General features: G+C 42.9%; 1 protein-coding gene and 1 long non-coding RNA gene across 2 annotated transcripts; both read right to left on the reverse strand.

The window, feature by feature from the left end:
- Nucleotides 1–5,592: 5,592 nt before the first annotated feature.
- Nucleotides 5,593–6,632, reverse strand: LOC131898214 (uncharacterized). The gene is made up of 3 exons (XR_009375874.1): nt 6,498–6,632; nt 6,261–6,380; nt 5,593–5,907 (listed from the first exon to the last, which is right to left on the reverse strand). It is a non-coding gene; the product is annotated as an uncharacterized LOC131898214 (long non-coding RNA).
- Nucleotides 6,633–12,755: 6,123 nt separating this feature from the next.
- Nucleotides 12,756–18,888, reverse strand: Rbak (RB associated KRAB zinc finger). Its single transcript, XM_059249326.1, has 3 exons — nt 17,659–18,888; nt 16,422–16,517; nt 12,756–15,485 (listed from the first exon to the last, which is right to left on the reverse strand). Exons 1-3 carry the CDS (start codon nt 17,795–17,797, stop codon nt 13,588–13,590), a joined length of 2,133 nt encoding a protein of 710 aa, XP_059105309.1. The 5' UTR covers nt 17,798–18,888; the 3' UTR covers nt 12,756–13,587.
- Nucleotides 18,889–23,551: the final 4,663 nt, after the last annotated feature.

Raw genomic sequence — 23,551 nt, forward strand, 5'->3', positions numbered from 1 at the left:
AACTCCTGTGCCATGCTGACGACCTAAGACAGGGGATAGAAGGGCCTCCTTGAGGACGGGTAAGTCAGACAGGGTGCTACAGGTGACCTAAGACAGGGGCTATCTGTGTGCTTTAAAAAAGAAAAGGAGAGGACATGTTAGCAGCAGACGCTGAACAGGGCTTGTGCATAGCCTGTTTGCTTGCCCTAAGTTGCCCTAAGGTGCCCCTTTGTTCTTCCTCTTTTCCTGTGGTCAGTAAGTCACAGGATGTTTATGATACAGCTATTGCTGGAACATTGTTTCAAGAATCAGCTCTCTGCTGATTCGCTTGCAGTTTTCCTGTTTGGCTGAGCTGCTGGAACGCAGATGGGAACTTGAGGACTGTACCCTGACCCCATGGAGAGTAGGAAGTAGCAGGGTATATAAGGCTGATAGTCAATAAAGGGGCTCTCTTTGAATGATGAATCACGGTGTGTCCTGAGTGCTGCTTAACCTCGACAATCCTAACCAGTTCTCTGTCTCCAGCCGTGCGGGTCGCGGCCAACACACACAGTGGAAATACCACTGGAGTCTGTTCCCAGCAAGTACAGTGCATTGGATGAAAGAGAATCTAAACTCCTGCTCAGTTTCCTAAGCAGAATTTAAAGAGATATTGCCACGGTCTCGGAAAAGCATGGTTCTTTAGTTCGGAGCAAGCTCCCCTTTCTACTGCATTGCTAACAGGGTAAAGAGAAGAGTTCTTCTTTCTCGAACACAGAGTGTGTTTCTTGTAAGGGAACTCAGATTGTATTCCCCTTCCTAAACTGGGGTAAACCACATGCTGTGTCTAGTCCTAACAACAGCAGTTATTTTCAGGTGAGCAAAGTCACTGTTGGGCTCATGTTGACATACACAGTGGAAATACCACTGGCGTCTGTTCCAAGCAAGTACAATGCATTGGATGAAAGAGAAGCTACTGTTTTTATCAGTTTCCTAAGCAGAGTTGAAGGAGATATCACCACGGTCTCAGAAAAGCACAGTTCTTTAGTTCTGAGCAAACCCCCCTTCCTACTGCATTGGAAACACAGTAAAGGAAGAGTGCTTCTTTCTCAAACAAAGCGTGTGTTCTTGTAAGGGAACTCAGGATTGAATTCCCCTTCCTAAACTGGGTTTAACCACGTGCTGTCTCTTGTCCTAAGAACAGCAGTTATTTTCGGGTGAGCAAAGTCACTGTTGGGCTCCCATTGACATACACAGTGGAAATACTACTCGCATCTGTTCCCAGCAAGTACAGTGCATTGGATGTAAAAGAACCTACTGTTCTTGTGAGTTTCCTAAGCAGCGTTCAGAGATATTGCCTGGATCTTGGGAAAACATAGTTCTTTTGTTCTAAGCAAGCACCCACTTCTGGCTGCGTTGTAAACACAGTAAAGAGAAGAGTGCTTCTTTCTCGAACACAGAGTGTGTTTCTTGTAAGGGAACTCGGGGTTGAGTTCCCCTTCATAAACTGAGTTTATCCACATGCTGTCTCTTGTCCTGAGAACAGTAGTTCTTTTCTGGTATGCAAAGACACTGTCGGGCTCCCATTGACGTGCACAGTGGAAATAACACTGGCATCTGTTCCCAGCAAGTACAGTGTATTGTACATAATAGAACCTACTCTTCTTATCAGTTTCCTAAGTAGATTTGAAAGAGATATAGCCAGGGTCTCAGAAGAGCAAGCTCCCCCTTCTGGTCAATATGGAAACACAGTAAAGAGAAGAGTGCTTTTTTCTGGAACACAGAGTGTGTTACTGTAAGGGAATTCAGGGTTGAATTCTACTTCGTAAGCTGAGTTTAACTACGTGCTGTCTCTTGTCCTACAAACAGCAGTTCTTTTCTGGTAAGCAAATAACTGTTGGGCTGCCATTTTCATAAACAGTGAAATTACACCTAGCATCTGTTCCAATCAAGTACAGTGCATTGGATGTAAGAAAAGCAATGTTCTTATCATTTTTCTAAGCAGTGCTGAAAGAGATATCCCCAGGAGATAGGAAAAGCACAGTTCTTTAGTTCTGAGCAGGATCCACCTTCTGGCTGCTATGGAAACACAGTAAAGAGAAGAGTAGTTCTTTCTCAAATATAGAGTGTGTACTCATAAGGGACCTTGGTCTTGAAAACCGAGGGAAAAAACTGAGGAAGGTCCTAAACTGAGTTTGACTACATGCTGTCTCTACTCCTAAGAAGAGCAGTTCTTTTCTAGTAAGCAAAGTCACTGTTTTGCTCCCATTGACATACACAGTAGAAATACCATTGGCTTCTGTTCCCAGCAAGTACAGTGCATTGGATGTAAGAGAAGCTACTCTTCTTGTCTTTTTCCTAAGCAGAGTTGAAAGTAATAGAGCCAGAGTCTGGGAAAAGCACAGTTCTTATTTCTGAGCAAGCTCCCTCTTCTGACTGCATTGGAAAAACAGTAAAAAGAAGAGTACTTCTTTTTCGGACACAGAGTGTGTTCCTTTAAGGGAACTCGGTATTGAATTCCCCTTCCCAAACTGAGTTTGACTACATGCTGTCTTGTCCTACAAACAGCAGTTCTTTTCTGGTAAGCATGTTCACTGTTGGGCTCCCATTGACATATGCATTGGAGTAACACTCGTGTCTGTTCCCAGCAAGTACAGTGCATTGGATGTAAGAGAAGCTACTGTTCTTATCAGTTTCCTAAGCCGAGTTGAAAGAGATATCGCCTCGGTCTCAGAAAAGCTCAGTTCTTTTATTCTGAGCAAGCTTCCGCTTCTGGCTGCCTTGGAAACACAGTAAAGAGAAGAGGGCTTCTTTCTCAAACATAGAGTGTGTTTCTCTTAAGGGACCTCAGTGTTGAATTACCCTACCTAAAATGAGTTTAATCACCTGCTGTCTCTTGTTCTTCAAACAGCAGTGCTTTTCTAATAAGCAAAGTCACTGTTGGGCTCCCATTGACATACACAGTGGAAGTATCACTGGCATCTGTTCCCAGCAATGCAGTGCATTGGATGAAAGAGAAGGTACTCTTCTTCAGTTTTCTAAGTAGATCACCAAGGTATTTGAAAAGCACAGTTCTTTAGTTCTGAGCAAGCTCCCCCTTTTGGCTGCATTGGAAACATAGTAAGGAGAAGAGTGCTTCTTCCTCAAATACAGAGTTTGTTTCTTGTACAGGAATTCAGTGTTGAATTTCCCTTCCTAAACTGAGTTTAGCCACATGCTGTCTCTTGTCCTAAGAACAGCAGTTCTTTTCTGGTAAACAACATCACAGTAGGGCTCCTATTGACATACAGAGTAGAAATACCACTGACGTCTGTTCCCAGCAAGTACAGTGCATTAGATATAAATGAAGCTAATGTTCTTATCAGTCTCTAAGCAGAGTTGAAAGAGATATCGCCTGGATCTCAGAATAGCACAGTTCTTTGGTTCTGAGCAAGCTCCTCCTTCTGGCTTCCTTGGAAACACAGTAAAGAGAAGAGTGCTTCTTTCTCAAACACAGAGTGTATTTCCTGTAAGGAAACTCGGGGTTGAATTCCGCTTTCTAAACTAGTTTCACCACAAGCTGTCTCTTGTCCTGTGAACAGCAGTTCTTTTCTGGAAAGCAAAGTCACTGTTGGGCTCCCATTGTCATACAAAGTGGAAATATCACTGGCGTCTGTTCCCAGCAATACAGTGCATTGGATGTAAGAGAAGCTACTGTTCTTACCAGTTTCCTAAGCAGAGTTGAGATATCGACTGGGTCTTGGGAAAGCACAGTTCTTTTGCTTTAACTCCTGACACAGTGGCTTCCCTACTATGATGCACAGTAACCTGGGAACTATGAGAAAAACCAAAACCTTTCTCTGAGCGTGGTGGCACATGTCTTTAATCCCAGCACTTGGGAGGCAGAGGCAGGTGGATCTCTGTGAGTTTGAGGCCAGCCTAGTCTACAGAGTGAGATCCAGGACAGGCTCAAAAACTACAGGAGAAACCCTGTCTCAAAAAAACCAAAAAGAAAAAAATTGGGGCTGGAGAGATGGCTCAGTGTTTAAGAGCACTAGCTGTTCTTCCAGAGATCCTGAGTTCAATTCCCAGCAACCACATGGTGGCTCAGAACCATCTGTAATGAGATCTGATGCCCTCTTCTGGCCTGCATGCATACATGCATACAGAACACTGTATACATAATAAATAAATAAATCTTAAAAAAAAAAAACTTTTCACCTCTGAATTGCTCTTGTCAAGGTGTTTTATCATAGCAAGTGGAAATGAAAGTAAAACGACCTGCTTGTTTTGAGGCTGGTTCCTGGCATCTGTCCTTGTGTGTCCTCTTCTGCAATCTCCTGCTGTATTTTTTATCTTAGATACAGGTCCCAATGATGTAGAGTTCTGATGAAACCTCTTACACAGCTTCAAAGACTCCCCACTCCACAAAGCTCAGACTTCACAGATACAAGTTGGCAACTGTTGAGAGTGTCCTATAGATGTATTTGTTTCCACACAAATAGCCCATACCACAAATGGCCTACCCAGGATTTTCTATAGGTTTGTCCCCATGCCATCACCACCTTATCCACCTGTCTGTATGAGACCTCTCAGATCCAGACAGAATCTGGGCCCAGGAACTCACAGAGAGGTGAACTCAGGCTACAGACAGTGGCTAGCCCAGTACCCCTAAGACCTCACGGATCAGCTGCTGGAACGAGGAGCCTGATCTACAGCCTGGATGACATCAGTGACAGTGCTTGTACCATGGAGTCCAGTCCACTTTTCATAACCTCTATCAAATATCTCAAAACAGCTGAACCTGGTGGTACAGGCCTGTAATCTCAGCTACTCGGGAAGCTGAAGCAGAAGGATGACACATTTATGGCAAGACTGAACAACTCAGTGAAATTGTCTCAAAAATTAAAGAGAGGCCTGGGGAGTGGCTCAGTGGTAGGGCACCTGCCTAGAATGCCCCAGTGAGGGGCTAGGGTGTGGCTCAGCGATAGAGCACCTGCCTAGAATCCCCCAGTGAGGGGCTGGGGTATGGCTCAGTAGTAGAGCACCTGCCTAGAATCCCCCAGTGAGGGGCTGGGGTATGGCTCAGTAGTAGAGCACCTACCTGGAATCCCCCAGTGAGATGTTGGGGTGTGGCTTAGTGGTAGAGTATCTGCCTAGAATCCCCCAGTGAGAGGCTGGGGTGTGGCTCAGTGGTAGAGCACCTGCCTAACATGCAGGAGATCCTAGGTTCAATGTTACACACACACTGTAATTGTTTTAAGAAAAAGAGGACAATCTATTATGAGACCATCTGTGATTTTGTCATGGTGGTGCACACCTGCAGTCTCAACACTCACATGGCTGAGGCAGGAGGACTGAGAGTTCCAGGCCAACCTAGGGTACACACACAAAGTCCTGTCTCAAAACCCCAGAACACAAGAATTTCCTATTTTATGTAACTCAGCACCCTCTTCCTAGGTCCTGGGAAAAGCTGAGCCTCCCACTGTGGGAAGGGAGGGCTCATCACCAGCTGCCGTGGTAGAAAAACAAAGACCACATGCATGCATGGGCCTTGTGATGCCAGTGTCAGGGACTGGAGCAATGTCAGGTCCAAAGTTGAGAGGAACTGGTTGGCCAGGAGCTGGGGGCTGATCTCAAAAGGAAAGAACACTATTAAGCTTGAAGAAATAACTTTTATTTTTAAATGGTGCTGCAGGTGAGTTTGGTGAGGTCCACATCTGCCCCTGCTAGGAAACTGGTGTTCACCCCCAGCCCCAGCAGCTGAAGGGCCCCTGGAGGGGACAAGAAGTCTTGGGAGCAGAAGTGGGGAGCCCCCAATCCTGCGCCTGGTAGGCCCTCATGAGGCCACAGGTCCTCGTCCCCAGCTTTGGACCACACAGCAGCCACCTCATGAGCCAGGAGGACAGCGGGAGCCAGCAAACGGGTTGTCTTCCCTCCACATGGCTCGGTCTCCTTCAGTTTGGATTTCTGATGAATAGTGACAAAGTTTAGCTTCGTGGTGCTGTCAAGGAATGGGGACAGTTCCCCAGCCCAGGCCCCTGTGCTGTGGCCATGCCTAGGGAGGAGATCTATGGGAGTGGAGATCAACTGTCCCCATAGCATAGTGGATCTTCTGGGAGTTAAAAGGGTGCAGTTGGGCAGCCAGTACTAGACCATGCCCATCGAACTGGCTTCCTTTCTACCGCCCACCCAGTTCTCTGCATCCTCGTCATTATTCTGTCCCTGTATCTGTCTCTGCCTACCACTGACTCTTTCCCTTCTGCAGGCCCCCAAATTCCTCTCTTCCCACACCCACCAACCCACTACAGGGCGGTGGAAACCTTCGAGTACGCTTGGAAAGCTTTCCTGGAGGTCGGCAGCCGGGTGAGGGGCGCCATAGGCAGCAGGAAGCAGCAGAAACAGCAACACCAGTGGTGGCCACATGACTCCGGGACAGGGCGCTGCAAAAGGATGGGTTTATCTGTCAGAGGCCCTCCCTGCCCAGCCGTCCTCTATTCCCTCCCTCTTATGCACGCCAAGCCCACCCATCTCTGGTCCTGGAAGGCCCGCCTTCTCACTTCCGAAGTGCCCTGTGTCAGTCCTCAGCCTGGTCAACGGTCTCCAGCGCTCCAAGAACTGTCAAGTGCAGACAGTTGTGTCCCAGAGTGGTTCTGGAACTACTGGTCTCCTCGAGCCAGCTCGCAAGTCCTGGCCACGCCCCTCACCCAGAGCCACGCCCCTTATACTTGAACTGAGCGGCCCACTCTGACCACACCATACCCTTCGACACAAGCCATGCCCACCCACCCAGAACTGCTCACTTATACAATGGCCGTGCCCTTAAAATTTAGCCACACCCTCCCTCTGAGAAATACGCCTTGGCAGGGCTGCTCAGCTCTTTGCTGAGCACAGTCCTGGATATGAGCTTGGCTTTGCGGGTTGATCCTTTGCAGGCCAGGCCCCATCAGCACCACTGCCAGAACTCTAGTGGCCCGTGGACCCTTTTCCTTTCCATCCTCCTTCCGTCTTCTGTGTTCATGAAGTGGCCAGAGGACGGATTCAGATATCCTTCTCTATCACTTTCCACCTGTTCCTTTGGGCAGGATCTCTCCCTGAACCTGGAGCTCATGCTTTTCGGCCGAACTGGCAGCCAGCAAGCTCCAGCCATCCTCCTGTCTCCACCCACTTCAATGCTGGGATTATAGGCAGATGTGGGACCATACTGGTTGCCTGAGAACCGTTTAGATACATTTTAATTTAGTGTGTGTGTGTGTGTGTGTGTGTGTGTGTGTGTGTGTGTGTGTGTATGTGTGTATGTATGTATGTATGTATGTATGTATGTATGGGGGTATGCATGTGTCATGGCATGAGTTTGGAGGTCAGAAGACAGCTTGCAGAAGTTGGTTATCTCCTTCCACCATGTGAGGAGTGCCAGGTTGTCAGGTTGGGCAGCTGGAGCCTTTACTGGCTGAACCATCTTGCAGACCTCCTGAAAATTCCTTAAATATGATTATTCATCAAATCAAGTACATTTTATTACCCCAAAGGAATGTAAATCTTAAAATTAGGAACATGAAGTTTTCAAAGTGTGGAAATATGAAAAGTGATTGACACACAGACACACACATACACACACACACTTATTTTATATATATACAAAATAAGTATAATAATATATATGAGCTGGTGTGATGTCACACACCTTTAATCCCAGCACTTGTGAAGCAGAGGCAGGTGGATCTCTGTGAGTTTGAGGTCAGCCTGGTCTCCATAGTGGATTCCAAGACAGCCAGGGCTTCATAGTGAGACCCTGTCTGAAAAAAAAGTACCAAACACGTTTGTATATCTAAAAATGTGGGGTGAGGAAAGATGTACTGGCTCTTAGACGTTTTCAAATATTTTATTCAAAATAATAACATAATGGTAAGCCTCAAGGACATGGTGCAAGAAATCACAATAGATGCCACCAAAGCTAACATGACTATAAAGAAAGTGTCCTGCACGGAGTTATGAAAACTAGACACTCTGATACACAGTGTATTGCTAGACACCAGAAAAGTAGGACAAGGAGCATGTTAACAAGTGCTAGCCAGTTGGGATTTTTTTTTTTTTTGAGACAAGGTTTCTCTGTGTAGTTTTGGTGCTTGTCCTGGATCTCGCTCTGTAGACCAGGCTGGCCTCGAACTCACAGAGATCCGCCTGCCTCTGCCTCCTGAGTGTGGGATCAACGGCGTGTGCCACCACCGCCCAGCCCAGTTGGGAAAGTCCTCCATCAAAGGGTCACACCCATGCACAGAAATACATACTGTAGAACACACCGGGGAATTCAGCACCAGATGCACAAGCAGGCAATGGCAGGAACCAGATATGTAACCTCTGCAAGCCTCAGCTAAAAGTAAATGGTGTGCTGATTGACCATGTGGATGTTTCTCTTGTGTTTATCCTTCACATAGAATCACACCATGTGCCTACCTGTGTCTGGGCTTCATTACTCATTTATGTGACTCATCAGACTTCAATACCATCCCCTCCCACTGTCCAACAGGATTCCACAGTGGAAGTACACCCCTTCTATTACATAGGTGAGCCTTGAGAGTTCTGGGATTTTTTGAAGTTTCACATTATGTCTATCTCTAGTGCATTAGTATGTGCCTCTGCATATGCTCTGTGTATGTGTGTGTGTTTCTGCCTGGTTGAGTAAAAGGGTATATTCATGCTTAACTAAAAATATCAGTTTTTCAAAGTGTGTTGTCCACTAATGCATAAGTTCCTGTTACAGGGCTGAGGGCTAGCTAGGTAATTGATAACATTTGGACAAGAATGGAGTTTGGTTCTTAGCACTTACGTGTGGAGACTCACAACTGCCTGAAATTCCAGTTCCAGGGGATTCAAAACCCTTTTCTGGCCTCTAAAGGCACCTGCACACATGTGGCACATGTACACACACACACACACACACACACACACACACACACACATACATACACACACACAAACACACACATTAAAATAAGTATCTTTTTTAAATGTTCCTATTGGATACATTCTTGCAAATACCTGATGCTTTTTGTGCCTTCCATTTTAATATATCAGTGAACAGGTTTTAAAAGTTACTGTGTATGATGTGTGAGTGTGGGCATGCATGTACCCTACAATGTATGCAGTTCAGAGGGGGACTTTTCAGGAGTTGGTTTTCTTCCTTCCACCATAGGTTTGGGTCATAGGACTTATGCAGCCATCTCACAGTTTGGTGGTTGTGTTTTTAACCTATATCCCCTTGATTATTAATAAGCTAAAACATCTTGTCACATATATATTGCTACATAGGCATTTTTTTCCTTTAGTGATGTGGATGGCCATGTCTTTTACTCATGTTCTCCTCTTGTTGATTTGGAGGTGTTCTTTATATATTCCAGAAAAAAAAATGTATCTCTGTGTATGTGCAGGTGAGTGCAGAGACCAGAGGTGTTAGGTCTGGAACTGGAGCTACAGGCGGTTGTGAATGCCCAAATCAGGTGCCCTTCAAGAGCATTAAGTACTCTTCAGGAATGAGCAACAACCACTCCAGCCCCCAGCCCCCACTTCCTTTAGTATAACCCAAATTAAACTTTTTGCTTTAAATGTCTTTTCAATCTTGCTTAGAACATTGAAAAATACAAAATCTCCTAATTTTTCTGAGGCAAGGTCTCATCATGTAGTCCTGGCTGGCCTGGGACTTGCTATGTGGATCAAAGTGATCTCCACTTGCCTCTGCCCTCACGTGCTGGGATCACTAAGAATGGTCACCACAAATGTCCCTTCTGTTTTCATAAATTGTTATTTACATTTCACAAACCAACTGTCTTAATTTGGTTTTCCTGGTTTTTGTTCTATTATACAGTACAACTGAGAAAGCATTAAATGGAAGTGACATCTTTTCCCCCTACTTGAGTGCCACTTGTTAAGTCAGGTGACCCACATTTCGGGAACCTGTGTATTATTCTATTCTCATGGTCAACTTACTTTTATGCCATAATTTCTGTGGCTTTCTAACAGGTCTCGCCATTGATAAATAGAAATTGTTTTATTCTGTTTTGATGCAGGGTCTCACATCTCGTCACCCAAGTCTTGAAGTCATGGTACTTACTGCTACTTCTGCATCCTGAGTGCCGGGATTGAAGGTTTAAGTGACCACATTCAACATTTTTTTTTAATTTTTAATTATGTGTATTATGTGTGTATGTGTACACAACTGCAGGAGCCCAGGAAGTTGAGAAGAGCATGTTGCATCCCCTGGAGTTGGAGTTACAGGTGGTTGTAAGCTGCCCCATGTGCGTGTTGGGAACCAAGCTCAGGTCCTCTGCAAGAACAAAACACACTTGTAACTGCTGAGCCAACTCACCAGCCTCCACACTCAGCAGTTTTACAAGTGAGTTTTGGTAATTATTAACCTGTTTACTGTTCATATACACTTTAAATTCAGTTTGTCCATTTCCATTAAATAACTAGATTTTGAGATTCCACTACTTGTGGGCTTAGGGGAAAATGACATCCCTTTGAGCTTGCATCTCCTAAAAACCACAAGATTTTCTACTGTATGGTAAAAAAAAAAATTCTACATAATTTTGTTGTTGTATAGACAAAATTCTTGAAAATGTATTTTTCCTTATGCAAACTTGAGGATTTTTGTAAATAATATCGCTCTCAAAATAATCTATGCTTTTTGGTTTTGTTTTTTTTTTTTTAACCCCAGGGTTATAAAATGACCTTTGACGCAAGGACCTTGTTTAATTTCCTCACTATCTATAGCTCATATATCTGAATATCCCCTGGAATGTGCTATGGGCAAGGTCATGGCAGATAAAAGTCTACTCCTTTACTGATTTTTACTCCTTTCTTGTTTTCTTTCCCTCTTTGTTTACTCTGGCCATGTCCTTCTGTACAATGGTGCATTAAGATTACTGATAGAATTCAGTTCTACATATCAGCCACGGATTCCCTTGTTCTCCCCCCTCTCGCCCCCCTCACCTTCCCCCCAGCCCGCCCCCCATTCCCATCTTCTCCAGGGCAAAGCCTTGCCCGCAGACTGAGATCAACCTGGAATTGTATTGCAAAATAAAAATTTAAAAAAAAAAAAAACATGTTTCTTTTTATTAAATGCAGTGGCCATTTGAAAAGCAAAATGGACTTAATAAAATTTAAACTTTTCTTTTCAAAAAGAAAAAAAAGATTACTGATAGTAGACCCTATTTTATCTGAGGAGAAACTGTCAATAGTGCAGTGTTCTGAATGGTGCTTGTAGCTGAAGTCATCCTTTGTCTAATTAAAGAGGTTCTTCCCCATGGTTTGCTAAGATGATAAACATTTTTTTCACTTTAATTTTCTTCATGTGACTGTTAGCTTTGGGAATATTCAACCATCTCTATTCTTGGAATAGGGAGGGTCTGATCAACATTTACAGAACAAGTATCTCCACTTGGTTTGTCCGGGTTCAAGTCATATAAAGTCTTTTTTGTTGTTTTTTGTTGTTGTTGTTGTTTTGGGAGTTTTTTGCTTGTTTGTTTTTCAAGATAGGGTTTCTCTGTGTAGCTTTGGAGCTTTTCCTGAAACTCACTCTGTAGCCCAGGCTGGCCTTGAACTCACAGAGATCTGCCTGCCTATGCTTCCCAAGTGCTGGGATTAAAGGCATGCGCCACCACCACCTAGCACTTTCTGTAGTCTTATGTATCTGTCAAACACAGCCCAAATATACTAAGTGGAAACAAATTACAATATTCGGGGGTGGACAGTACTGGGAATCGAACACAGGGCCTCATTCACAACAGGCAAGTGCCTTTCTACTGAAGTATATCTTCAGCCCTCAATCCCCTAAGGTCTAAATTGCACATCATTTTATGGAGTGAAGAAATCTCACTGGGGTGTCAATCATCCTCCTGTCCAGTGATTCCACATTGTATTCACTACCTGCCCATCACTAAGCAGATATCTTAGTGACCACATTAAAGTAATGCAGAACCACAGTACTTATAGCTTGGGACTAGCTTGCTTCAAGTATTGACTAGAGGTCTTGGGGCAGATCTATTGTGGGCAATGAGAGGCTACTGCACTGGCAACCAGAAGAAAATCATGATTATTGATTTAAACTGCTTGCTCTTGACTCTCCCATGGAGAAACAGTAGGTAGCCAAACTCTTTTGGCAAAGAATAATGCCAAAAAGTACCAACCAGAAAATGTTTGCTAGAAGCATACTTTCTTCTAAAGCCCTGGGAATAGAGGACAATAAACAAAAATGACACCATATTTATACAATGTTAACACTCTTTTAGTTAAATGGACATAAGCAACCCCAAATTATGTTTGCATGTGGTGGTTTGAATAGGAATGGCCCCCACAGGCTCATTTATTTGAATCTTGGTCATTAACAAGCAGCACTTGTTTGGGGTAGGTGTGGCCTTGCTGGAGGAAGTGTGTCACGGGGGGTGGGCTTTGCGGTTTCAAACTTTAAAGCCAGGCTCAGAGTCTCTGTTCCTGCTGCCTGCAAAAACAGATGTAGAACCCTTAGATACTTCGCTGGCACCTCGTCTGCCTGCGTGCCACCATGCTTCCCACAATGACAAGACTAAAACCCCGAACTGAACGCAGCCCCAATTAAATGTTTTCCTTTATAAGAATTGTCATGGTCCTGGATTGGGGAGGGAGGTAAAGAGGGGAGGGGAGGGGAGGGAAGGGAAGGGAAGGAGAGGAGCAAGGGGAAACTGCAGTTGGGATGTAAAATAAATGAATAAATTTAATTAATAAAAAAAATTAAAAGATTTGGCTGGTCATGGTGTCTTCATAGCAATACAACACTAAGACAGTAAAGTTTATCAAAATAGTATTTTTAAAAAATTTTGCTCAATTCCAGTTGAAAAATTTTTACAAAACCACTCTACTGGTAAGCATTAACATAAAAAAAATCTGCTTGTAAATTCTAAATAGAAAAATTATGTACTTTCCTATTTTATAACATATTTCACCAATATATCCCATTGTAACACTTGGTCATTCTAATAATACCACGTTTTCACAAATTATTCAAAGCCACAGTTACAAAAAAATTTCACAGATTAAATTGCATTTCTAAAACATCAGATGCCACATATTTAGTCACACTTATGATCAACTCTCAACTTTATAAATTCCTTTTATAAGTTTATTCAGAACAGATAACTTCTTGCATATTTTCTATAAACACCTGCTTTTACATTACAAATATGGCTTTTAGCTTGTTTCCAAAGTGTGTTACATAGTCACCTTAATGACATTTCTTAGGAAGACTCCCTGATATGTAAATACAATTTAAATCAAAAATAAATATTAAATACTTTGAAAGTTTCACTCCTGTAAAAATTATCTAGTGTCCCGTGAGTTACATGGTCATGGTTTGCTTCTTGCTGAACTTCTACAGACTCTTCTCTGAAAATTCAGGTTAAAGTAGATTTTGTTTTAGGACTTCTCAAAGCTCACGGATGCTCTACTTATGAATCACTGGGGTGCAGCTCCGTGTAGAGCATCTATAGCATGCAAAAGGCCCTTTATTCAATTCCCAGCACCACAAATATAAAAATTGGGGGGAAAATCCACCCTTGACTCCCTATTGAACTTCCAATGTTCATTATAACCAAATGTTTGGTTTTTTGAATTGAGATGTCAGAGATTTTCCACATTGAGTACATTTATATTCCCTCTTTTATGAATTCTCTGATGGCTATTGAAGGCTGATCTGTGATGGAATTTTTTCCCACATTCATTACATTGATAAGGTTTCTCTCCTGAATGAGTCCGGTAATGTACAGTGAGGTATGACTTCTGAGAAAAGACTTTTCCACATTCATTACATTCATAAGGTTTCTCTCCTGAATGGCTTCTATAGTGTACAGTGAGATTTGACATCCGAGAGAAGACTTTCCCACACTTGCTACATTCATAGGGCTTCTCTCCTGAATGGATCCGGTGATGAATAGTGAGATATGACTTCTGAGAGAAGAATTTTCCACATTCGTAACATTCATACGGCTTTTCACCTGTGTGTACTCTTTGATGTCTAAAGAGGGATGAATTATGAGAGAAGGTTTTCCCACATTCATTACAGCCAAAGGGTTTCTCTTCTGAATGACCTCTGTAATGTACAGTATAGTACGACAAATCAGAGAATGACTTTCCACATATATTACATTCATAAATTTTTTCACCTTCTGGAATGGGCTGGTGTCCATTGAAGGCTGAATTTTCAAGGAAGGTTTTCCCACACTCATTACATTCATAGTGTTTCTCTCCTAAGTCATTTGTGTGATCAGGAAGATATTGCAGCTGGGAGAACTTCCCACATTCACTACACTCATGTACTCTCTCTTCTGTATGTACCTTCCGATGCCTAATGAAAGCTGAGTTTAGATTGAAGGTTTTCCCACATTCTGTACACTCATATGGTTTTTCTTCTAAATGGCTCCTATAGTGTATGGTGAGATATGATACTCGAGAAAAGAACTTCCCACACTCACTACACTGATAGGGCTTCTCCCCCGTGTGTGTTCTCTGGTGTGTAATTAGAGTGGACTTTCGGTAGTAGGATTTACCACACTCATTACACTTATAAAGCTTCTCTCCTGTGTGTGTTCTCTGATGGTCATTGAGGGCAGACTTTCGGGAGAAGGATTTCCCACATTCGTTACATGGATAGGGCCTCTCCCCAGAATGATTTCTCTGGTGTAAAGTGAGGTGTGTCTTTTGGCAGAACGTTTTCCCACACTCACTACATTCATAGGGCTTTTCTCCTGAATGAGTTCTCAGATGTTGTGTGAGATGTAACTTCTGACAGAAGGTTTTCCCACATTCATTACACTTATAAGGTTTTTCCTCTAAGTGTGATCTCCGATGTACAGTGAGGGTTCCCTTTTGACTAAAGGACTTTCCGCACACATTACATGCATATGGTTTCTCTCCTGTATGAGCTCTCTGATGTATGATGAATTTGGACTTTTTACAAAAGGATTTCCCACACTGCGTACATTCGAAGGGCTTCATTTCCATTTGTGATCTCTGGTATGCATTGAAATCTGACATCTGAATGAAGTCTGGTCCAGAATCATCCCATTCATAGGGCTTCTCCCCCATATAAGCTCTCTCATGAGCCAAGAAAACAGTTTCACTGTCTAAGGCTTCCATGCACCCATAATCAAAGGGTTTCTCCAAAATGGTAATTTTCTGCAGAATACTTTCATCATGTTGAGAAGAAGTATCCCCATTTTGATTAAAGTCATCCGCTTTCTCTCTGTATGTTTCCCCACAATCAATACACTTGTTGGGCTTCTCTACTGCATACCTTCCATCACTACTAATTAATTCTGAAATAGATTCCAAAGTCTTCCCACAGGAGACACAACTGTGAGCTGCTGTGCTTGAAGAAATGAGGTGTGGTTCTAGGTTATAAGTTGTATCAAACGCATCCCCCTTCTCTGGTCTTTGGCTATTGAGATCATCAGCTTGCCTCATATGTTTGTCTTCATTTTCTTGTGTTTTCTCTATGGTGTCCTCAACTTTACTGATTTCTGAAAAGGAGTAAGATTGAACAAATGTTATCAACATGAATAAACAAGCTACAGAGGGGGTGGTACCTAAATGTCATATCTGTGGACAATTTATGAGTAAAAATTATTATGAGTGCATAAGTCTCCTTTTCCTTTGATTTATAATATGTAATACATGTAGGGGGGATAAGAAGTGGGAAGAGAGTAAATTTACACTGAAAACAAGCACCTTAGTTACTTTACAAATATTGTCTTTACAACTTTGACAGAACAAATGAAAATGACCTAAGAAGTGAGGAGCAGAAAACACAGTTACTCAAAGGATGTTACACTTAAACAGAAGTGGGAGGACTCACAGCAAGGGGAAGCAGGGGAAATAATTTGGGGGCATATCTGAGAAAGAAATGATCTAACATGGCCTATGTTTGGGAGAAATAGATTCTCATTCATATCAAACGGCAATACATCACCACACAGGAGATTACGCCTTAGACACTTCTGAAATCTTTGCTTTTGTTTTCGTTTTTGTTTGAAAAATTTAAGGCTGGCCTTAAACTTTCAGCAATTCTTCTGAATTTCCTGGAGTTCTGAGACTACGAACCTGAGCCACTATGCCCAATGAAATCTTTGCCTTTCTATCCAGCACATAATGTAAAATCATTCTGAAAGTTCCATTTTCCTCCCACTTAAAGATAATCCCACAACCAGGGCTTGAAGAGTTTGTGACACAAAGTAAATGCTTACTACATTCAACCTTTAATTTCCTTTTAATGTCAAAACTTAAATTTGCCCACACCAGTTATGGCCCCCATCGTATTTCTTTTTCTTAATTTCAAATACAAATAAATCCCCATATTTCCGGATTTCACCTGCTATAAAGCATCAAGTTTCAAAAGCTTCTCCAACAATGTTAATTAGAATGACCACTTTTTAAAATCTCACCCTCTATTCACTTACTCAAATGACTCTGAGCATGGCGGTCACCCTCTACCAACCATGGTTCTTCTCCCTGCTCCAACTTAATAATCACATTTGGCTTGGTAACATCATACCCTGTTAACAAGAAAAGGGGAAAGGTTGGGACTAATTGTTTGGCTGCAGAATCACTGTGGTACAGTGTAGTGGGTAGCCATTCCAGCTTTGATCTGGAAGTTCCAACCTCCATTGAGGCTTTGGTAACTGTCACACCTACAAGGCAGGGCCAAGAGAGGACCCTGAAGACCCGAGATTCGGATGCACCGGCTCTCTTGGTTCCTGGACCCTGGACACTGGAGGTAGACCAAGCAGAGTTCTCCAGAGAACACCACCAGACTGCGCCACGCCTTTCCCAGACTCTGTAAACTATCCATTCACTTGTAAGTTACCTCACAAAATAAACCTCCCTTTTAACTACGTGGAGTGGCCTTAATAATTTCACCAATAGTACAGTGTGGTGATATTGTATTCCCCAAAATATTGTGCACCCTAATAAACTTATCTGGGGTCAGAGAACAGAACAGCCACTAGATATAGAGGCCAGAAAATGGTGGCACACACGCCTTTAATCCTATCACTTGGGAGGCAGAGATCCATCCGGATCTCTGTGAGTTTAAAGTCACACTGGAAACAGCCAGGCATGGTGCCTCACGCCTTTAATCCCAGAAAGCAGAAAGGTATATAAGGCGTGAAAACGAGGAACTGCGCTGGTTAAGCTTTTAGGCTTTTGAGTAGCGGTTCAGCTGAGACCCATTCAGATGAGAACTCAAGAGGCTTCCAGTCTGAGGAAACAGGATCAGCTGAGGAACTGGCGAGGTGAGGTAGCTGTGGCTTGTTCTGCTTCTCTGATCTTCCAGCGTTCACCCCAGTACCTGGCTCCAGGTTTGTTCTTACGAATAAGACCATTTAAGATTCCTGCTACAGTACAGGAAGCTGTGCCACAAGTTACATAACACTCCTCCCTTTTTTTTTTTTTTTTTACCAATTAAAAACAGAATCTTTTGTATGTAGGGATGTAGCTAAGAGAGAGAGCACTTGCCTAACATGTAGGAGCTCTGGGTTCAATATCCAGTACCATAAGGGAAAAAAAAAGTGGACTCTTTCAACAGAGCACTAAAGACAGACTTCGTGTCTACCAGAAGGACTTGGGAGCATTTGTTCCTTTACACTAAAGACAAATCATTGAATTCATAATATCTAGAAAGCAGCTGGTCCTCACCCACGGAGACGAGGTTGCTGTAGTTCTCCAGCATCACATCCCTGTATGTTGTCTTCTCCTCAGAGCCCAGCTGCTGCCACTCCTCCTGGGTGAAGGCCACAGCCACATCCTTGAATGACAGTAGGCCCTGCAATGGCATGATCAGAATTAGGAGAGAAATAAAAGGCACAGGGAGAACAAGCTTTTCCCAAGCAACTGGTACAGTTAACCACGAACATTATATATCTTCATGTTACAGAGCCTGGTTACAAACCGTATTGCAAATGTGCTGTCTTGGGAAACAAAAGCAAAAACAAAACTCTAATGTAACAGTTAACTATCAACTTGAGATAATCTAGAACCATCTGGGAAAGGGAGGAGCAATAAGGGATTGTCTAATTAGGCTGGCCTGGGGGGCATGTCTTTATTATGTTAACTGAAGTGGGAAGACCTGTCCACGATGGGCAGCCTCATTCCTTGGGACAGAGATCCTACGTTATGTAAGAGTGGAGAAAGCAAGCTGAGCACTAGCAAGCATGCATTAAGTCAGTGCTCTTTGCTCTCGACTGTGGATGTCATATGACCAGCGGCTTAACATTTCTGTTGCCTTGACTTCCCCAGGATTATGGATCACAACCTGGAATCTTGAGCCAAATAAACCTTTCTCTCTCAGGTTGCCTCTCTCAGGGTATTTTAACACAGCTAATGAAATGAAACTGAGCCACCTACAACAGTTCAGTTCCCATTTTTTAATTAGATTGTGTAAATTGGAGAGGCTATAAAATATGTAAAACAGCCGGGTGGTGGCAGCATACACCTTTAATCCCAGCACTGCAGAAGCAAAGATAGGTGGATCTCTGTGAGACTGAGGCTAGCCTGATCTACAGAGCTAGATCCAGGACAGCCAGGGCTATGCAATGAAATCCTGTCATGAAAAGTAAACAAGCAAACAAAAACTTATTTTAGTATGTGCATGGCAGCAAGTTTGGGGTGGGGGGGTCAGCGGAAAACTGGCAGGCAGGTCTCTCCTTCCAGCATGTGGGTTCTGGGGATGAAACTCAAGTTGTCAGGTTTGATGGACCAGGCCTTTTACTCACCGAGTCATCTTGCCAGCCCTGGGTTTCAGCTCTTTGTTTTTTGCATATTTTATTTGCATAGCCAACCGTATCAACTATTCACACACTTGAGTTTATTTCAAGTTTCACTGCAAACATTTCTTGCAGCAATTCATAACATTTAAAAAAAAAAAAAAGGATCAACGCCCAAAGGTGTTACTAGAGTGAGATATACAAGGAAAAGAAGTGGTTAAGAAAAGGGATAGACTAAACAACATCAATATGTAAAGGCTGAACAGAAAAGTGAGTGGAAAGATACAAAGAAGGTATTTTCCTAAGGATAGCTTACGACAATGAGGGTCAGTTCTAAATTAGGAGTAAGCCAATCAAACATGATTATCTTCCCGATTCAAAAACCAAAGTCCAGAGGCTAGAGTGTGGCTCAGTAATTAAGAGTGCTTATTGCTCTTGCAGAAGACTGGAGTTCAGTTCCCAGCACCCGTGTTTGACAGGACTAGAGAGCTGACACTTTTTTCTGGCCTCTGTGAGCTCCTTCATGCACACCGTACACATAAACACACACATGTAACACGAATTTTAAACGGTCTTAGTAATAAAAAAAAAAAAAAAAAAACCTCAGTGCCAGCTGTTAAGGTAAATTCTGAAAGACCAGAGAGATAGAACAAGCCACAGCTACCTCACCTCACCAACTTCTCAGCTGATCTTCTTTCCTCAAACTGGGAGCCTCTGAGTCCTCATCTGAATGGATCTCAGCTGAACTGCTGCTAAAAGCCTAAAAGCTTAAAAGCCTCTAGTTCCTGGTCTTCATGCCTTTATATACCTTTCTGCTTCCTGCCATAACTTCCTGGGATTAAAGGTGTGTGTCACCATGCCTAGCTGTTTCCAGTGTGGCCTTGAACTCACAGAGATCCAGATGGATCTCTGCCTCCCAAGTGATAGGATTAAAGGTGTGAGTGCCACTATTTTCTAGCCTCTATATCTATCTAGTGGCTGTTCTGTTCTCTGACCACAGATAAGTTTATTAGGGTGCACAACATATTGGGGGACACAATATCACCACACACACACACACAAACACAAAAATTATAAATACATGTATTTTTAAAAAGAAACAGAAAACACATTCCATTCTTCTAAGAGCACTGGTATCCAGGTCCCAGCCACAGGACCTGTGGTATCTTTTAGGTACAAAGAAGAGTTCTGGACAAGAGAAGCCAGAACCATGGGCCATGCAACTTTATATTGGGGCCATTGGTCTGCAGCCAAAACAAATGGCAGACTCTCCAGCAGAGACCTTGTAGAGTCCCATCATGGGGATCAAGGAGCAACTGGTTGCCTGAGAAGTAAACCACAGAACTCCCTGGACAGCTGTGTGATATGGCTTCAGGGACAGGGCAGTCAGGACTGCCAAATCTGACTAGAAGCCAGTGGCTTTGGCCAGAGACAGCAGAGGACACCAGATTTCAGACCTCCATCACTATATAACCATACATCAAAACATAACTATTCAAAGAGAACATTTCTATGTGAAGTAATGATAATCTATCTGTATGGGATTATCAGGAATAGAGATCCAATCCAAGACTGTATCAGACAAAACAGGATATACATTCAACATTCTCCACAGTGGACAGGCTTTTTGTTTCCCTAAATGAAAACTTAGAAAGCCATTTCAGTGTAAATTAATTTGAACAAATTAATCTCCTCTGTGAACTCACCACCTCTACAAAATAACCCAATACCCATTTCATTAGGTGTGATGGTTAATCTCAGTGGTCATCTGATGAGACCCTGAATCACAGGAGAGACAGGCCTCTAGTCATTCCTATGGGGATTATCTTGATTAGGTTAAAGAGGCAGGAAGGCCTGCCCACCACATGTGGCTTCATTCCCCTTGGCTTAGATCTTGGACTGTACAAATAGAACAAAGTGGGCTGAGCACAAGCATTCTTTGCTTCCTGCTTTTTGACAGTCACGAGTCTGCTGCTGACTTCCCTACTGGGATGGACTGTAACCTGGAACTGTGAGCTAAAATAAACCCCATCTCTCTTAAACGTTCTCATTGGAGTAATTTTTAAAGATGTCATTACTTTGTATGTATGAATGCTTTCACTGTATGTATGTATGTACACATATGCATCATGCCTGTGGCAAGAAGAGGGTATTGGCTGCAGCTGTGGTTACAGGTGGTTGTGAGCCACCATGGGGTGCTGGGATCAACCTTGAATCTTCTGGAAGAGCAGCCAATGTTAACTGCTCAGCCATCTCTCTAGCTGTGTCACAGCAGCAGGAAAGGTGATTACACTGTAGCATGAATCTTAACAGTTCTTATTAATAAGATCAAACCCAAGGCCAGTTATTGGGGTCAATGCTGGTAGATCAGAGAGAAAGAACAAGACACAGCTATCTCACCTTGCCAATTCCTCAGCTGGTCCTGTTTCCTCAGACTGGAAGCTTCTGTGTCCTCATCCCAATGGCTCTCAGCTGAACTGCTACTCGAAATCCTGAACGCTTAACCAGCCAAATGCTTAACCAGCCAAATGCTTCCAGTTTCTGGTCCTCACGCCTTATAAACCTTTCTGCTTTCTACCACCACTCCCTGGGATTAAAGGCTGCTTTCTGGGATTAAAGGCGTGAGTCACCATGCCTGGCTGTTTCCAATGAGGCCTTGAACTCACAGAGATCCAGAGGGATTTCTGTCTCTGGAATGCTAGGATTAAAGGCGTGTGCTAACATTTTCTAGCCTAAGTATCTTGTGGCTTTTCTGTTCTCTAACCCCAGATAAGTTTATTAAGGTACACAATATTTTGGGGAACACAATAGCACCACACTACACCATTAGGTAGCCTCCCTATTTACATACGTCCAGACTCTACAGCCATCACCCCTGTAAAGACGTGAGTCAAGCCAGTAGCACCGGAGTCCGTTCACATTAGCTGTTAATAATTTCCCTTTCTTTACCTAGAACGGAGAATCTAGACTCAATTTTCAGTACCTCAAAGAAGAAAATTTCTCCCACAAATTTAAACAGAATATTAAGAATCATCAGCTAGCTGGGCAGTGGTAGTACACACCTTTAATTCCAGCACTCAGGAGGCAGAGGCTGGGGGATCTCTGTGAGCTCAAAGATAGCCTGGTCTACAGAGAGAGTTCCAGGAAAGCTGAGGCTACATAAAGTAACCCTGTCTCGAAAAAACCCAAACCAAACCAAAGAATCATCAGCTAAGGAAAACAGTATAAGCAAAAAGACAGGCATCAAGACGAACAACTCAACACTAACTAAGTTTATACATAAAAAAGAACTTAATTTCTGTCGTATGTATCTGTGTTTTGCTGGCATGTATGCCTGTACACCATATGCATGCCTAGTCCCCACAGAGGCCAGATGAAAGTATAGAATCCCATGGGACTGGAGTCACAGAAAGTTGCCATGTGGGTGCTGGGACTTGAACCCAGGTCCTCTGGAAGAGAAACAAGTGCTCTTAACCACTGAACCATCTCTCCAGTTCAGAGAAATTAAATTTTACCTATTGATTTATATTTTAAAAGTATTGTATATGTGTGCACACTTAAGCCATGGCACATGTGTGGAGGCCAGTGTACAACTTTGTAGAGTATGTCCTTTTCTTCCACCGTAACATGGGTTCTGAAGATCAAACTCATGTCCTTGGGCATTTGTGGAAAGCACTTTTATCTGCTGGGCCATCTTGCTGGCCTGATTCCTATTTTGTTTTTTAATAAATTAAGATATTGCTTCCATAAAGTAAGAGTGTATTGCTAAGAAATAGGTATTAGAAACTATTTAGAACTTAAGAGACTAAATTGTTGAATTGGTTTTTAAATCTTCAAGAAAAGCATGAGGATAGCACACTACTGTAACACAGCTCAGAAGAAAACATTTTGCCTTCCCCAAATGGTCATTATTTACCGTTAGAGGAGTAATCCGGGACAGGAAAATCTAGTCCTATTTGCAGATGATATGAAAATTCAGAGAACTGATAATGAAAACCAACTCCATAAAATAACTGTAAAGTAACAGGATATAAAATTAACACACAGAGTCAGGAGTGGTGTGCACATCTGTAATCTCAGCAGAGTGGTGTGCACATCTGTAATCTCAGCACTTAGGAGATGGAGACAGGAGGTTCTTAATTCAAGGCAAGGGATTCTATTCCACAAAACAAGAAAAATAATGGGCACGGTGACACACACCTATAATCATGGCACCTTGGAAGCTGAGGCAGAAAAATCATGAGTTCAAGGTCCACCTGAGATACTTAGGAGGGTTGTGTTTCAACAGGCGTGTGTGTGTTCGTGTTCAGTGTTAAGAGTACTTGCCTAGCACAGTATGGCTCTGGGTTCAAGCTCCAGTCCTGGTGGGCAGTTACTTGGGGGCAATATTACTACCAGATTACAAATGTAGACTCATGGTTTAAACCGTTTGGCAGGGCTGGGGACTTGTGTCAGTAGAATGTGCTTGGCATCTTAGAAGGCCCAAGTTCAAAACCCAAGAATCAAAGATTTAAAGTTTGGTACTGATACATGGATAAAGAGAAGTAAAATAGAAAATGTCTTAGTTTGCATCTCTGCTGCTGTGATAAAATACTGATCAAAAGCAACTTGAAGAGGAAAGGGTTAATTTGGCTTAGGGTTTACAGAAGAGGAAAGGGTTTATTTGGCTTAGGGGTTACAGAAGAGGAAAGGGTTAATTTGGCTTAGGGTTTACAGAAGAGGAAAGGGTAATTTGGCTTAGGGTTTACAGAAGAGGAAAGGGTTAATTTATTTGGCTTAGGGAATACAGAAGAGGAAAGGGTTAATTTGGCTTAGGGGTTACAGAA

The sequence above is a fragment of the Peromyscus eremicus genome, chromosome 23 (assembly GCF_949786415.1).
Source record: "Peromyscus eremicus chromosome 23, PerEre_H2_v1, whole genome shotgun sequence".
Lineage (NCBI taxonomy): Eukaryota > Metazoa > Chordata > Mammalia > Rodentia > Cricetidae > Peromyscus > Peromyscus eremicus.

Excerpts from the sequence above, each read along its gene's own strand:
- Rbak (XM_059249326.1), bottom strand. The coding sequence starts at position 17,797 with ATGCCATTGCAGGGCCTACTGTCATTCAAGGATGTGGCTGTGGCCTTC. Across the intron at positions 16,518-17,658 it reads CAGCAACCTCGTCTCCGTGG|GGTATGATGTTACCAAGCCA; the intron begins GTGAGGACCAGC and ends TCTTGTTAACAG. Across the intron at positions 15,486-16,421 it reads CCATGCTCAGAGTCATTTGA|AAATCAGTAAAGTTGAGGAC; the intron begins GTAAGTGAATAG and ends ACTCCTTTTCAG.